Consider the following 17,476-nt stretch of genomic DNA (forward strand, 5'->3'; position numbering starts at 1 on the left):
GCCAGGTCTGGCTGCGGTTGTGGCGAGGATTAGATGCGCAGTTTGACTGCCATGTGCATGTACAGTATTAACATGTAGGCGTTTTGGACGTGTGTATACTTACGTCTGGACCTGTTAGACTGAATAACCGCTTTGTTTGTGTGTGTGACTGTGCTATTCAAACATTCAGACATGTGCTATGTTTCTGTACATTTTTTTGCGTAGTCGGATCTGCGTATTCGTGAATGCAAATTTATTTTCATTTCAGTATATTTTAATGACTGTATAATTTTGTATTTTAAAAGATAGACCATTAGCAGGAGGGCTACACTATACATCTATATATCACACAAATATGGAAAATATGGAAAGGAAAAAAATCTGGCTTTATTAGTTGGTGAAAATCATGATGGGGAGTTATCATAATTCCATCATGTACAGTATCATTTCAGATTTTTTTCATTTACAAATAGTAATGTTTGCTTTTTTTAAACACTGGTATTGAGCTAGATTTGACATGTATACTTCTCAGAATTGTTTTTCATGCGGGAATTAGTTTCAATATTTGCTCTCTTTTAACACACAGTAAAGCAAAATTCCATTTGCTTTCTGTTCACTATGTATTCTCACTGCCTAGGGTGTAACATATCCTCAGTAGTACATTATATGCAGTTTCATTATAACAGTTTCAGCCACAAAAAAGAGTGACTCCCATAAGTGCCTATTGGAAATGAGATTTATTATCAGTTTTAAGAGATATGTTTTGTTACTTTTTATATTTAAATAGAAAATGTCACTAACAAACGGGATTTCATCAGAAAGTTTAAGAAGTTTTAGATGTTTCTATAGATGTCAGGCGGCTAAATTTTGGATATTTGAACGTGTTTTTTTTTGTTTGTTTGTTTTTTGTTTGTTTTTGCAATATATGGACGCGTAAATATTCTAACATCCTGGACGTGGGAATTCATTCTGGAAGCCCTAGTATCTATGGTGTTTGTGTTTGTATTTGTGTGGTTGACTGGGTTAAAAACCCGTGTGTTTGTGTGTGGGTGTGCAGGCCCTGTGTGAGGAGGGGTTAGTCATCCCTCTGGAATGCCGTGCGTACCCGGGGGGAGGGTGTGGGCTGCCGCTTGGTTTGCGGTTGCTGCTGGGGTTGAAGGTTTAAAAAGCCGCTTGCCGCCTTCCTATCTGCTTGGATTAAACACACTCTGTAGCGCAGACAACAAGCCCGCTTTGTGCTGCTCTGTCATCTCGGCCAGCACACACGCTACTACAGCCACTCCCAAACTGACGCGCCAAAATAGCACTCTTTTAAGGCTGTGGAGTGCTTCTGAAGTGTGTGTGGGTGTGTGTTTGTCATGGGGAGGGGGGTAGCCTGTGAGGGATGTTTTGAAGTTAGTTTGTGCTTTTTGGGAGGCTTCCTTTAAAGTCTGCAGCAAGTGTACATACACTAATCCAGGTAAAGCTCTGTAGCCATTTGTCCCTTTTATTTCAACGGATATGACAGCTGTTTGCTTTAAGTCATGTTATTTCCACATGTCATAGCAGTGTTTGCGGTATGAAAGGACACAGCATGACACAGTTCATTCATACATTTTCATAAGCTACTGTGAAATGTGTAAGCAGCTAAATGATTTACAGGCACAGCTGTTATACTGGGGTTTCCTTTCAGTTGCATTTTACCATTAGTTCGTTTCACGCTAACAAAGCGAGTTGCTCGTGTTGCATGTAGTTTGACTCTTTTGGGCATGTAGTGAGCATTACAGTTGTCACTTGTGGGCGTGGACCGTCAAGCGTATTTCTTTTTTTTAGCTCCAATGCAAAAAACGGTAGTAGAAAAAATGTATAGCCTGTAGCCCACTCTACATTTTATACACACCACTTTTGTTTAAAATGTATAGAAATTTGATTTACATGTTATATTTTGGGGTGGGGTGGGTGGGGCTACAGTGGCTCAGTTGTTAGCGCGTTTGCCTCGCACTTCCGGGGTTGGGGTTTGGACGCACTGTAGGCTGATTGGCATTTCCAAATTGTCTGTAGTGTGCGATTGTGCCCTTCAATGGATTGGCACCCTGTCCAGGGTGTCCCCCACCTTGTGTCCCGAGTTCCCTGGGATACGCTCCAGGCTCCTCCTCGTCCCTGTGTAGGTTAAGCAGTACAGAAAATGGATGGATGGATGATTGTTACATACAAGCTTCATTCAAAGAGTAAAAGTTGTGAGTGGGGAACTGAAAAGAAAAAAAAACCCCAACAAATCCTGAAGATCGTGCCAGTCATTTGAAACAGTCTTTTGGATTTGTTGCTTTATCATGTCATAGCTAATTTAATAGCTAAAAATCTCAAATGCCACAATGTTACTTTGCCACTGAGCAGCGTTGCAGAAATCGCAGCTCCCTTTCACTCATGTACATAAAATTTACTGTCACCTGTTGGTTTGTTGCTTGCTAGTATGAATATGGGTTTAGATACGGTGTACAGGATGTCTACTATATTTTTTTTTTATCTAGATTGGTCTTTAAAATTGGTAAAACTGCCCAGTGAGATGGTTGGGCAAAAATGGATAGAAATGGAATCTACTAAGTATAGACTAAGTATAGCCATGTTGCCTTGCCCTATAAATAGTCTTTGGCCATATGGCACATCTGATACCCCTTTTCCACTGAAAAGGTGCCAGAGCTGATGTGGGTTCAGGAAACCCTGATTTTCAACCAGTTTGCAAGCCAAACCATCACATAACCGTATGCAGGAGTTTAATAATAAATGGCATTACAGTAATAACAACTGCTGAGAGTTTTACCTCTGACTGAGCAAAAAAATTTGACCATCCAATGTCAAATGTCAGCATCAACATTCCAGCAGCTGTATTTCAGCACTGATATAATATCATTGACAGTAATTACACACAAGCTTTTACCTGTGTGTTCTGAGTCTATGGCGAATTTGGAAATTCTGTTAACGCTAGCAATGTTTAGTTCAATATTTATCTCACTGCACTTGTCAGCTGTTTTCCCCTTTGCACTGTTCTTATCTTATGTTAATGGAAATCATGAATTAAACTTTGTCATTATAGTGATGTAAAGAAGGAACTCCCAGTCTCCTGTTCTCATTTGTTCTTCATTCCAGACCAGCAGTATTTTGGTGCTGGAACCAATCCAGTTTTGCTAATGGAAACACACAGAATTGTTCCAGATTAGGTATCTGCACCTTGTCAGTACAAACAAAATTAGATTTTTCTTTCATTGTTTTAATGTCATGCTTTCCTTGTCACAGCTTGATAATTTAGCTAACCTGATCATGTACCAAATCACGTAGCACAATTGGGACAAATCGTCAGTAGAGGTTATGACTTCTACACAGATATTAGGGCTGTAGGGGAAGACTATCTGTCTTAATTTTTTTTTTGTATTCAAGTCTTCCATGTTCCACACCCCCACTGAGATTTGGACTGTATAAGTACTGCCAGTAATATCACCTGTGGCTCAGACTCCAGCTCGTTTCTATTTACACAAGGACGGCCTTAATGGCTTTAGCAGAGAGGAAAAAGCCAAAGCCAGCAAAGGAGCAAGCAGGTTTTCATAAATTCTGGTTTTCATTAACGTATTAGGAATTGTGATATGGTTCTCCAATTGGACAGAATACCTCAGTAAGTGGTCTGATACCAGTCTGATTCTGAGATCTTCACAGAAATTGAGCAGACTGTCTGTTTCCAAGTAATGTGAAATGTCACACATGGGCTAGTGATTTGCTTTAAGCCAGGTAGTGTCTTGTGTTCAGTGAAACTGTCAATGGATCAGGTCAATGGATAAGGTAGGAAAATATGGCACATCCAGTCTGAAACAAGTCTAGCTTTTCAGGCCATTAATGGTCCCAATATGATATTTGGTATCGAATGTCTATGTTTCTCAACAGGGGATGCTTGTGGATTGGGCTGGGCTTAAATATGTAGCATAGTCACTATTTTTTAACACATATGCTCTTGATATACCATACATGATGACAAATGACATGATTTTCATTCATGCCATTTGTTAGTGTCTGGTTAGCGGGATTGAAATCTGATTGGCATATTGAGAGTAATTTCCTCATTTCAGTTGTATCAGTGATGGTAGCTGCTACTTTTACTGGTAATGTTGGCAGTCACTCTTTAGCAGGAGGCTGTTTAGACTGGTAAATTCAGCAGTGAGGTGTAGTGGGTGCAGCCAAGAGAAAATGTTCCTATGGTCCACAAATCAAGCTGTCCAAATGACTAATAAGCAACTTATTTCCAGATATGTTGTTTGCTTTGTCAAAATGAGAGTAGTTACTGGGCATGTTTATTGATAAAGAGTACCAGACTCTGTAGCAATAGCTAGACGTCTGGTTTGCAAAAATTAAATGGCATAATCAATCTGTTTATTGTGTATTGGGTGCATTTGCACCTGCGTTTTTAAGTGGATAAATCTCTATAATCTCATATATAATCCTGATTAAAAGCCTGAGTGTAAACTGGGTCTGAGGGTTTTGTGTTATAGCTGTGTAGCAAGTAGTTTCTGCAGAGGACATGTGATGGAGAAAGAACTTTGTGATTTGGGCCAAAGTGAAAACGTCTATTATTTAACTATATGCTGAATTGGGAAGCTGCCTTGTCTTTGACCGTAGCCTTCACAATGTTATTTTAATGAATAGATTTGGGGGGAAGGGCAATAGCAAGCAGTGTGGAGGGAGTTTGGGTATTTTAGGGTTCAAGGTCAAGGGTTATGTGTGTGTGTGTGTGTGTGTGTGTGTGTCTTGGAAGCAGTCTGCGGTCTGTCTCCCCTAGCCTATTTTTTGCATCACATTTACATCACAATCTATAGACTGTTCAGGTCTTCTGAAACTTTGAAAAGTGTCTAAAGTTTCTTATTTTGTGTTTGAACTTAAAGCTCTGAAAGTTGATAATGACTGAGTAATAATGTTGTACTTATCAATATTAAAAATAATCTTTAATAATCCAAATTAAATACAGCTCAGTATTTGCAATCAGGCATTTACATAAAAAGTGATTTGATTGTTATATCATGCGTTAAAAGTAGCAGAATGTAAATAATTGATGCTGCAATTATTATGCGCAGAACTTTCAGGTTGAGAATTTTGTAATATATTCATGTGGAAAAAATAAGTACACCCCATGGAAATTGTTGGCTTTTTATTTATTTATTTATTTTTTATACATATTTAGACAAGCAAACATTTGATCCTTTGAAAGAGTGTCTATTAATGAAGTTGATATACCTGAACAAAACCACAAGGAAAATTTCAAACATTTATTCAACAGAAATATCAACAGATGTGATATTCTTTTGTGGAAAAAGTAGGTACATCCTTGGACTCTGAAGCTAGTATTGCCCCCTTTAGCAGAAATAACTTCCTGTGTTTTACATAATTGTCCACTTGGCTTTCTGGAATTTTTACCACTCTGTAGTCTTTTCTCTAATGTTCTTACTAGACAGCAAAGGCTTTTTCCTGGCACGCCTCCCATGCAGGTCAAATTTGTGCAATCTTTTTCTGATTGTAGAAGCATGCACTGTGACACCAACAGTTGCAAGACTTATTAGCAGGTCCTGTGATGAAATGTTGGGGTTCTTGGAGACTATTTTTTTTTTTTTGCATCAGACGGTCTGCTCTTGGGTTGAATTTGCTAGGATGGTCAGTCCTGAACAAATTGGCAGTCGTTTGAAATCTCCGCCATTTGTAGATTATTTTCCTTACAGTGGAATTATGTATATCAGATAATTTAATGATATTTTTAAATCCCTTGCCAGACTCATAGACTTCCACAACCTCTCTTCTGAAGACCTTACAGAACTCTTTAGATCTTGCCATGACGACACCACACACACCTCAATAACAAAGGGAACACCGGACACTAGATATGAGAGGGGTATAAATAAAACAGGTTCCACCTGCACTCCCTAAGCAGGTTCTAATCACTGGCATCCAATCTTGACCACCTGATTCTAACTAATTTTATGGATTTGAAGGTGTGATAAATGTAGGGGTCTACTTACTGTTTCCATGGGACTGATCTGTTGGGGTTTTTTTGTTCATTTAAATTGTGAAAATTACTACAAAATGTCAATTTTATGTGTCATTTGTATCTCCTTTTTAATAGGCACTGTTTCAAAGAGGATCAAATGTTTGCTTTCCAAATATGTCAAAAAAACAGTGTACTTATTTTTTTCCACAATTACTGTATGTTCTGATAGCTGCAACTAAACCAGTCATGATATTTTCTGCTTTGAGAACACTTTTTTTTTTTTGCAGTAAGTGGGTAGAGATGTGTCCTTGTGGAGCGGTGGAGTTTAGGGAGCTTCGGGATCAGAGCAAAATTTATACTTGGTTTGTTTGTTTGGCAGGATTTCGCAATTTTCCGATCACAGAAATCAACTCAAAATCAAACAAACTCAGTAATATTTGGAGGAGCTTGCCATTTGTTTAAATCACTGCAGATTTTCCGCAGATTTGGGCCAAGATGCGTCATGTGACGTCATCACAACACGCATTCAGCCAAAGCCCTCTTTGATTCACGTGTGTCGAACATGAGTACAGCTAAAAGGTCTCATTTACCAACAAATATCACTTTGAAAGACCGTGCAAAACAATTACGTGCAGTTAGTTTCGAAAATCGCGAAGAAAATTAATAAAAGCTTGAGCAAAATCAAACATTTTTAAATACAAAACATCAACTAAACAAAAAGCAAAAAAACAAAAACAAAAAAACAACAACAGCTATGGCTGAGGGGCATGTAGAGCTGTAAATGTACTTGTAAAACTCTTTTGTTCATTAGTCTGAAATACAGTGAAGAAAACTTTGCCAAAATCATCCAAGCACAGAGAACACGGTGCCTAAATGATTCGTTAATAATCCAGCGTTTCTGATTTTTCTTTTTTCTTTTTTCATCAGCCCAAATATCCAGGACACATCAAATCTCCGGCAGCGCTACATATCTGTCCTTTGGCTCAGTTTTTATCTCGTAAGTCAGTTTACCAGAATCAACCCAAATGCATTACAGTGCACTTGGAACTGGACCAAGTCTACCTTGCTCAGCAATTTTATTGCACACCTGAATGTGATTGCTGTGTCATCAGTCACTTGCCCAAAACAACTGCACCAAAAAGGAAAACGCACCAGGGTCTCATTTAAACAGACTCAAGACATGTGAAAAAAAGTACATGTGAAAGCACCATATGAGTTTTTGCTGTCTTATTTACAGAATCTGAAAGCCCCCTGTTTCTGCTGTACAGATTAAATCTGCTTGCCAGCTTTAGATCTTGTCAGGTCATTGCTGTCGTTCCCTCCTTGTTCCAGTCCTGCATTCCACTCCTACTTCTCTCTTCTTCTCCCTCCTACACTCTTCCTTCTAAATTTCACCCCTCTCTGTTCTGAAGTGACAGCCTCTGAACTGGGGCAGCGGGGCAGACCTACCCTCTGGGTGTGTGTGTGTGTGTGTGTGTGTGTGTCCATGTCCAGTTATGGCACAGTGCTGTTAATCAGCTTTCCTCTCAACAGTCAGCTGGCAGTCATTTTCCAACTCAGTTTCGCCCACGATATCTGTACTGACAATAAAGTCTGAGTGCTGTGACTCCAAGGTAAATGAACTGAGAAGTGATGCAAGGCAACACTGAACATTTATGTGAGGTAAATTTTCACATTATGGTGCTATTATTAAACAATGTTTAGCATGTTTAGAAGTTACCAGAACGTACCAGAATCTCAAAGCATTGTTCTGAGCCATTTCACCATTGCCATAAACATCATTCATCCACAAAGTTGTTAAATATAAGAAAAGAGTGTTGCTTGGAATCATGTTTCTTTCTTTCTTTCTTTCTTTTTCTCCCGCACTCTCTCCTGATGATTAAGTGTTTGTGACATGAATGGTGTCTGTGCCTCGGATTTGAAAAGAACTTGGGGAGCTTTGCTGAACCAGGATAACCTTTTTCATTAGTCTCTCTCTCTGTGTGTGTCTGTCTCTGTCTCTCTATCACTCAGGGTAAGAGGGGTAAGAGCGTGCTAATGCATATTTAATGCATAATGCCGTCGTCATGCATAATGTATGAGAAGAGCAGAGGGTCAGAACTTCAGGGGACTGCAATCCCACTCCTAACATGTGGATTTTGTGCATTTAGTTTCACTATGCTAAATTCATTCAAGTGTTTTTAAGTATTTCTGCTGCTGCATGATTAATCAGTATTGCGAGAGATCATATCATATCATATCATTCTTTTTGCTCAGATGTGCCCTGTTAAAGTGATTCTTTAAAGAATTAATAGTGCTGAATGTCTACTGTTGGTTTGAGCCTTATGTCTTGCATGTGGAGACTGCATTTGTTGTTAAAAAGGATAAACCAACATGCAGACAAAAGAACTGTCTTTGGGAGAAAAGCAAGCCATTTTGAAGCTAAGAGAGGGAAAATTGATCAACACCATTGCACAAGCATTGGGCATAGCCAGTACAACAATTTGGAACGTCCTGAAAAAGAAAGAAACCACAACGAGACACGGAACAGGTCAGCCAAGAAAAACATCAGCAGCTGATGATAGAAACATTGTGAGAGCTGTGAAGAAAAACAAACAAACAAAAAAAAAAACAGTTAGTGGCATCACCAACAACCTTCACAGGGCAGGGGTGAAGGTATCCCAATCTAGACTTCAAGTGCAGATATATAGAGGCCATACCACAAAATGCAAACCAGTCATCAGCAGTAAGAATCAGAAAACCAGATTAGAATTTGTGAAGAAATACAGAGATGAGCCACAAAAGTTATGGAACCAAGATTAACCGCTACCAAAGTGATGGAAAGATCGAAGTGTAGAGAAAGAACAAACAAGTTCATAGAAACTCATCAGCCAAGCATGGTGGAGGTAGTGTCATGGCTTGGGGCTTGCATGGAACAGGCTCACTAGTCTTTATTGATAATGTAACTCATGATGGGAGCAGCAGAATGAATTCAGAAGCCTGCAGAAACATTCTGTCTGACAATTTACAGAGAAATGCATCCAGTCTAATTGGGAGGAACTTCATCATGCAGCAAGACAACGACCCAAGACCTGACAAGCAACACAAAAGAAGAATGCAACAGATTGGTGATGTCAGTGGGTCACCGGCTTGATGCAGTTATTGCAAGCAAGGGATATGAAACCAAATATTAAGTGTTATTTACTTTAATTTACTTTCCTTTTTTTTGTTTTATCTCTTGCTCGCCTAAAAAGTGGGTGGTCTGCCACAAAAGGTGCTATGTTTTAAGTTGGTTAACATTTCTAGACATGAATATCAGGAAATGAAAGCTGAAATTCTCATCTATCGTCTCATATTCATCTTTTGATCTCAAACCCAAATGCATTCAGTGCACAGCAAAATCAATATAATTGTCCTTGCCGTTCCAGTACTTTCAGAAGGGGCTGTATGTCCTGCTGTAACAGTCACCTCACAGGTAAACCTATTGAGAGAAAATAAAAACAGTCAGTTAGACTCGAATAATATCTTTTAAGTGTATTGTGAGGACTGAACGCCACAGATTATTGTCTAGGGCACAAACACATTAGAAGAGCACTGCAGAAAAGGATATCTTAGCAAGTATAAATATTATACATACAGGCAAATTCAACTAATAATACCCTATATTCAGTTGCTTGATTAAAAAAAAGATTTATTAAGCCTATTTTAATATATTTTTTACTCATTTCAAGGCTGAAATTGTCTTGTTCTATGGCTTGCTTCTTTCAAGCTTTTATTTCTGGAAAGATACAAAATCATCTACCTGTTTAAAACATCAAATTAATCAGTTTATCTTAATAGACTTAATGCTCCGATATTTCAAATATTATAATTTCACAATGAGAAATACTAGCTAATTTTTTAAGATTTAGTTTGTTGTATCTTTCTCTTGTTCTTTCTGTGGCTCTGCTTCTCTCTCTTAGTCACTCCTCTCTCTCTCTCTCGCTCTCTCTCTCTCTCGCTCTCTCGCGCTTGCTCTCTTGCTCTCTCTCATTCTTGTTCTCGGCACTCTCTGAAGTGTAAACCGGAGGAAATGACAGCTTGTGTACATGCACAGCCCTCCCTTTCCTCCTTCAGCCCAGCCGTTGACCCTGACACTGTGGGTTTGTGTTTGTGTGTGTGTTTGTAGGAGGGTGAATGAGGAACCTCACCTTGATTTTGAAGTTGTTATATGAAATACAAGCTATGGATGACTAAAAATTAGGCCATGACTGAATAAATTGAAGCGCTGCATCGTGTAATTCATTTCTGGTTAGACTTCATATTTAGTAGATTTGTTGATGTAGTTCTGTTTTCCTCTCTTTTAGCCAATCTCTCTCTCTCTCTCTCTCTCTCTCTCTCTCTCTCTCTCTCTTTCAGACCCTCGCTGTTAGTGTCTCTCAATAGGATGTCTGGTTTTCTGTTTTTTCCATCAATTTTTTTTTCTTCCTAATTGGCAGACAAATCAAGGCTTAAAAACCGAAAGCACATTTGTTTTCTACAGTCTAACAGACATCTTTTAAAGAGCTCTTGGGCTTTGACATTATGGTGCCTTAAAGCGTTTCAGTTTGTTTGCACATGTGTGTCTGTGCATGTTTGCTTAAACATATGTGGTATGTATGAGAGAGAGAGAAGTCTCTATACAATAGTGTTTCCATGGCTGAGTGGATTCGGATGATGCTAGAGGCTTACAACTAATCTGGAGGAGAATAAAGAAGACTGACTGCTTGATCAGAATTAAAAACATTCAGCTATATGAGGTTTGAACCTCTGCTCAGGACCTTGTGTCACGTAATAAACTTGTCTATTTGAAATGCACCATATGCCTTCCTGTAAAGTCTCTTGTGTATTCGCTTCCTGTTTTCATTTTCCTTTTCATTTTCATACCGATGGTACAAAAGCACATGCTTTTTGGTCAGGAAACTGTTTTCTTTGTGTGTTTCTACCTACATGTCATTTCTGAGTAAAACATCCTCTTTCTATCAGCATGCTCTATCAGTATAGCCCTATTCAGTCAGTGATAGTTTTACATGAGTAGCTGTGGGAATTTGATCCTTTACACTCGCAACTCTGTGATTTAACTTCTGTCTGGATCTGTAATACAAGTGTTTTTACCCCTACAAATAAATCTCAAGATCTGATCATTTTATCCCCTTCAGGATAGACATGTGTGTGATTTTACAGGAAGAAATTATGCTCTTGCAATGGCAGCTGTTTTCAACCATAGCTACATTTCGCTACAGGATGTTTAACACAATGTTAAAAGGTTCTGGCCAGCACCAAAAGAATCCATCCATCCATCCATCCATCTTCCATACCACTTATCCTACACAGGGGAGCCTGGAGCCTATCCCAGGGAACCTGGGGCACAAGGCATGGACGGTGTGCCAGCCCATCACAGGGCACAATCGAACACACATTCAGACACACTACGTACAATTTCGAAATGCCAGTCAGCCTACAACTCATGTCTTTGGACTGGAGGAGCAAGCCGGGGTACCGGAGGAAACCCCTGAAGCACGGGGAGAACATGCAAGCCACCAAATGAATAATGACTTTTAAAAAATCTCTTAGAAATATAAATGGTCTCCATTCTGACTTCACCAGGAGAAAAAAAGGTGTCAGTCAAAAAGAACAACTGCAATCTTCTTTTATATTATGTTTCTATTTACAGGTTTTCTACACTGTAATCGTGATAGTGTTGTGCTTGATAACCAGATAAACGAACTATTTGCTGACAACTGATGTTTTTTTCCCTCCACTAATCTGTCTTACTATCTTTTCTGTGTGTGTCAGATCTCTGGACGGGAGGTTACAGGTGTCTCATAGGAAGGGTCTCCCTCATGTGATCTACTGCCGGCTGTGGCGCTGGCCGGACCTTCAGTCTCACCACGAGCTGAGAGCCATGGAGCTGTGTGAGTTTGCTTTCCATATGAAGAAGGACGAGGTGTGTGTGAACCCCTACCACTATCAGCGCGTAGAGACGCCAGGTAAGAGACAGGTGTCTTCTGTTTTCATAGAGGGAGTGCTCTTGTTTGCAACGATCAAGCAACAGTAGTTTCTAGACCTAGAGCTTTATTTTGGTAACACAGTAATGGGTAGGAGGAGAGCCAATAAAAAAACCCACTCTTTTTGATGACAAACAGCACTATGAAGAGTGTTTGTACTAGACATGTACTTAAATGTGGGTGCGATTTCCTGTATGTAAAGAATATGTCGATAATGCTGTATAAAGTGGTATCTACACTCGTCTGGTCTGTAATGTATTGCCGGGGGTCCAAGATTTTTTTTTATAACTTAAAACCAAGTGGTACAGTGTTGCAGCAGGTAGCTTGAATATGAGTGTTTGGTTGCAGTGTCTAGTTTGGAAACCAAATATTTGGAAATCCAAGCTTTTTGTGCTGTCCTTTAAACTATGACTATAGGGTTATTTCATGTGGGATCGGTTGTCCATGAATAACCAGTATCCCTGTTCTCTCGCTGTAGTTCTTCCACCAGTTCTGGTTCCTCGGCACACTGAGATTCCCAGCGAGTTTCCTCCTCTGGATGATTATAGTCACTCCATCCCTGAAAACACCAACTTCCCCGCTGGCATCGAGCCACCGAGCAACTACATTGCAGGTAAGAGTCTGAGAAAGTGCACATAGTCAAGTGTGTCTCTTCCAGGAAATATAGAAGCAATTAGAGAGCAATTAGCTCTTAGAGACATGTGTATTAGGAACTGGCATTAAAGCATAAGATTCCTGTCTTCACTACCTGTGAAGGGCGAACTGCTTAAACTTATAGGAAATAAAAGTTAAAGATCACTTCTTACCACAAAATGCTCTGAGCACTTGAGCTGGATTCCCTACATGGCAGGCTGAATGAGCTGTGGTGAGGACAGGAGCTGGCAGAGACAGACGGAGACAGAAAATGCAGACAAAGAAACAGTTTAGCAGAGTCCACTTCACTCGGGCCTGCAAGGACGAGCACCAGGAACACTGCTGCAGACACACACACACACACACACACACAATGGAGCCACCCCAGGGAACATTCTGAGAAACCGAAAGACTCTCTCTCTCTCTATCTCTCTCTCTCTCTCTTTCTCTCTCTCTCTCTCTCTCTCTCTCACACACACACACTCACACTCACACAAACTGTTCATCATTATTACTTGACATGCTTTAAAACTGAAACAAATGTTAGCAATACAAGCAGGGTCAGGCTGTAGTAAAAAAAAACAAAACCCTTAACACTGAGCTCCTGGTCTTGACCCAACTGTGTGAACATTACTGTACATGTGGGAAATAGCTAATCTATGCTGCATTTGGCAGATTTAACTTGGGATGTGCTCTGAATTTGTGTCATCAGAATGGTATTTAATTGAGGGTTTTGAAAAGTGGTCAGTTACAGTAAGTTTGAGTTTCCATTTCCGAGGCAGAGCCATTCTGCACTGCTGCTATTGAAAATAAACTTAATCTAAACAGGAAGTTCAGTCTGAGGAAGGCTATTATGAGTCACAAGTGCTACACCTGTTAGCAGGTCGATGTGTGTGTGCATGTGTTTGTAAAGGTTCATACAGGGTCTTCATACTGAAGAACTGGGAAGCAGCTCATTTTGTTGACAGTGCCTGATATGTAACGCCATGAGCTTGAATCACACCGTAATTATTACTATATTCAGTTTAATGAGTTTCAAGCGTATGATGTTACATATCATGTGTAGTTCTTATAATGTTACGTATCAGGCCTTTTCCATATAATGTTACATATGTGTATTTCTTATGGCGTTATGTGTCAGGTGTGTTTCTTGTGACGTTACATAGCAGGTGCATATCTTTTGTTTCATTTTAGAAAAATACTTCATTTTTTGGCACAAAGTGAGGACCTAACTCTCTTTCACTACACACACTGTCCTAGTTTGTGCTACATGAATAAGTGCCCTAATAATGATTAACGTTGCATGAAAAATGCAAGGCTCATCCAGTCTGTCTCTAAGAGAGGAATTGTTCAGCAGTCCATAAACAAGTAAAATATGTGTCCTTGAATGTACTGTAATTAATTTTTGTTGCACCTGCTTGGCCTCTGTGTGTGTGTGTGCATGTGTGTGTGTGTGTGTGTGAGATTGCAATCTGTGTCTTTACGTATACATGTAGACTGGGTGGGGGTGTGTGTGTGTTGGGGGGGTGGGTGGTTGTGGGGGGTATCAGTTTAGGGTTAGGGTTAATGTTCAGTATTAAGCTACACTAATAAACAAGTACCTCAGAAATATAGTAATACATGAGTGTATTGGGTTTTTTTTCAGAAACACCTCCTCCAGGCTACCTCAGTGAGGATGGGGAGACCAGTGACTATTCCTTGAACCCTAGCATGGACACAGGTAAGTCAACATTATCCACACATCAGAGTTGAGTCAGAGTCCCAGACAAATGTCTATAAAACATCACATGTACAGTATTTCACGCCGTCTCATAAAGTAGGTCATATTTTACAGCTCAGAGAACAAGAATGATTGTGATTGGACATACTTGTCAGTGCACTCCATCATATTTATTCAGTTCAGTGAAATATCTTCATCTATGACCATCTGCTTCCTTTCTTTTTTGTAGGATCTCCAAGCCTTTCTCCAAATTCTTTATCTCCACCGCCAAGCAACTTAGGTAGGATTTTATGTACCGTCTGTAGTGTATGTACGTATTTGTACGTGTTAGTGTTTGTACACTTGTGTTATGAATTCTTCCTCTGGTCACTGACCCAGAGGAAGCCACAGCTGAATGAACCTTTTGTCTTTCCTCTCTGTATGAGCACTTGGACAAACACGACACACTTCACATGCATGACAGTATCCTGTTGCTTATTATCTGAAGTGAAGATCCTGGGGCTTGTCTTTCCCCTTGTTACTGGAATAATAAATAGCATACTTCCACGTGCTACACATAGGGGTTTTGTTCATCCAGCCCATTTCCTGGAGCTCTTTCTTTCTTTTCTTTTTCTTTTTTTTTTCTTCCTTTTTTGAAGCAGTTACAGGAATTGTGGTGTGTTTATGAAGCTGGCGGTGTAAGGCAATAATTTTCCTACCCAAGTAAGAAATGCTGGTGTTTCCATTGCCCTGTTTCTGGGAATCTACACTTGCTATTGCATCACTGTGTCGCCGAGCTCCACCCATTTCATGCTGCAAACTGTTTTTACTTTTTGACTGTTTATTTTTGTATTGTTTGATTTTTTATGTACCATCTCTGTCTTTCCCTCTGCCAGACCTGCAGCCTGTGACGTACTGTGAGCCAGCGTTCTGGTGCTCCATATCCTACTATGAGCTGAACCAGCGGGTGGGGGAAATCTTCCACGCGTCCCAGCCCTCTCTCACAGTGGACGGGTTTACTGATCCGTCCAACTCTGAGCGTTTCTGCCTGGGCCTGCTGTCCAATATAAACCGCAACGCTGCCGTGGAGCTCACACGCAGACACATTGGTACCCTGACTTCCGTATTTCATACAAGAAAGAGAGAGATGAACATGTTAAGATGTAGTCCTTGATTTAAACAAAAATAGACAGGATTCACCTCCTCTTGACAGGAGATTAAAGCAATAAGGCCTTAAGGCTCTGATCACAGTAGGCATTTCGTAACGAAAAAGCACTGTCTGGAGCACTTTTTGTAGTTCATATGATGAGCATGCTCTAACCGTAAAAGCACTGAGCAATGCCTGTTATCAGATTTAGCTAGAAAAGAGATTTTTTTTCACCCTTACTCTAGCTGTGATTGCTTTCACTTGCTCACTGAGATTCAATCTGATTGTTCAGATAAAAAAAAATAAGTGCTCAACTTCACTCACCACTTTTCTGGAAAACTTTAGTAAGTTCTCCACTTTGATCCAAATCCACTGGTGGGATTTTTTAACTAAAGTCCTCTGAATTCTGACCAGTTTACATTTTCTTCTTCTCGTAAGGTTTACATGTAAAATGTGTAGTAAAATGGTGATCACAGTCTAAAACAGTATCTAACTCTATATAAATGACAGTAATTTCCTTGACCAGACTCAGTTGTTGTTGCTATGTGTCTACTCTTTTTTTGATCGATGCATTTTAACATGATGAGGACAAACGATTTTCTTAAAACAGTAAATTCATTCGAGGATCTATTTTTGTGCTTGGAGCTCTATATAGACAGGATGTTGCTTTAGGGGAAAATATATTATAATTATGTATATATATGTATATATATATATATATATATATATATATATGTATATATATGTATATGTGTGTGTGTGTGTGTGTTTATTTAGGCCGGGGAGTGCGTTTATACTACATAGGAGGTGAAGTGTTTGCTGAATGTCTCAGTGACAGCGCTATCTTTGTTCAAAGTCCCAACTGCAACCAGCGCTACGGCTGGCACCCTGCCACCGTCTGCAAGATCCCACCAGGTCAGAGACAAACTAACCCACTAACTCAAAACACATGATATGTTTTTGGATTATAAACCATCTTGTTCAGTTATTACATCACTAAACTGACTTTAGAACAACTGGGGGACTTTCTCTCTCCTGGTTCCGTTATTCCTCGTTCCTTGTTCTCGATACGAATCATCATTAGTTGAATATGTACTTAGATAATATGAAAATCTAAGTAAATTATTATAATGGCATTATAATCAACAAATATAAGCCGGCAATAATTCAGCAATATGATGTTATTCTTGGCCTGAAATCCCAATTATGTGTCTTATTTGTTTTCCTTCGTTTAGGGTTGGGCAGTTTGGCAAAAATATCTCACAGTACTTGAACCCAATTTGAAGATACATGAAAAAACATCAGTGTTGGATTTGATATATAATTTTGCTGAAATAACAGCTAATAGTGCCAATGTTTGGATCTATATTATTACATATTTGCCCATGAAGAAGAGGTAAAGTGAAACAAATAGGAAAATTATCCACTTTGCTACAGCTGGTCAGTATTAGTGCTGCAGAATAATATAATTATCCTGATTAATTACTTCATAATACATTTTTTGTGTGATATCGTGATATCTTTTTATTAAATTTAATTACATTTTTTTTGTTATAGTCACAAACCGACTGGAAGCAGCTTAATCTTACTTTTTTACATGTTAAAAAAGTTTACATATTTAAAAAAAAAAATAAAATATATATATATATATATATATATATATATATATATATATATATATATATATATATGTATATATATATATATATACATTATGTAAAAATAAATGTATTATAAATTTGTTTATTGATAATAAAAATATTTTATTTATTTATTTATTTATTTTTGTCTATTTAACGCTCTACAGTCTGAGGCCTTTCCGACACTTTTGAGGTAGTCTGACATGCCTTTACATTTTAATATATTTCACCTATCTAAAAAACATTCATCCAAAAACGCTACAAATGCTTATATTCACTACAAACTCACCAACAGTAATTTGAGAGCAGTAAGAATGTCATGAATATAGGCTTTGTTTAAATCAACTGTGAGTTTACACTTTTCAACAGGTGGTGTTT

The 17,476-nt window shown here is 38.9% G+C and overlaps 1 protein-coding gene across 1 annotated transcript in view; it reads left to right on the top strand.

The window, feature by feature from the left end:
* Positions 1–17,476, top strand: part of smad3a (SMAD family member 3a) — a 37,772-nt gene that overhangs the window by 9,759 nt on the left and 10,537 nt on the right. The window contains exons 2-7 of the mRNA XM_017459153.3: positions 11,768–11,961; positions 12,458–12,592; positions 14,258–14,332; positions 14,562–14,612; positions 15,208–15,420; positions 16,236–16,373. Coding sequence (XP_017314642.1) covers positions 11,768–11,961; positions 12,458–12,592; positions 14,258–14,332; positions 14,562–14,612; positions 15,208–15,420; positions 16,236–16,373 — 806 coding nt within the window. The remainder of the gene's footprint in view (positions 1–11,767; positions 11,962–12,457; positions 12,593–14,257; positions 14,333–14,561; positions 14,613–15,207; positions 15,421–16,235; positions 16,374–17,476) is intronic.

The sequence above is a fragment of the Ictalurus punctatus genome, chromosome 27 (assembly GCF_001660625.3).
Source record: "Ictalurus punctatus breed USDA103 chromosome 27, Coco_2.0, whole genome shotgun sequence".
NCBI lineage: Eukaryota > Metazoa > Chordata > Actinopteri > Siluriformes > Ictaluridae > Ictalurus > Ictalurus punctatus.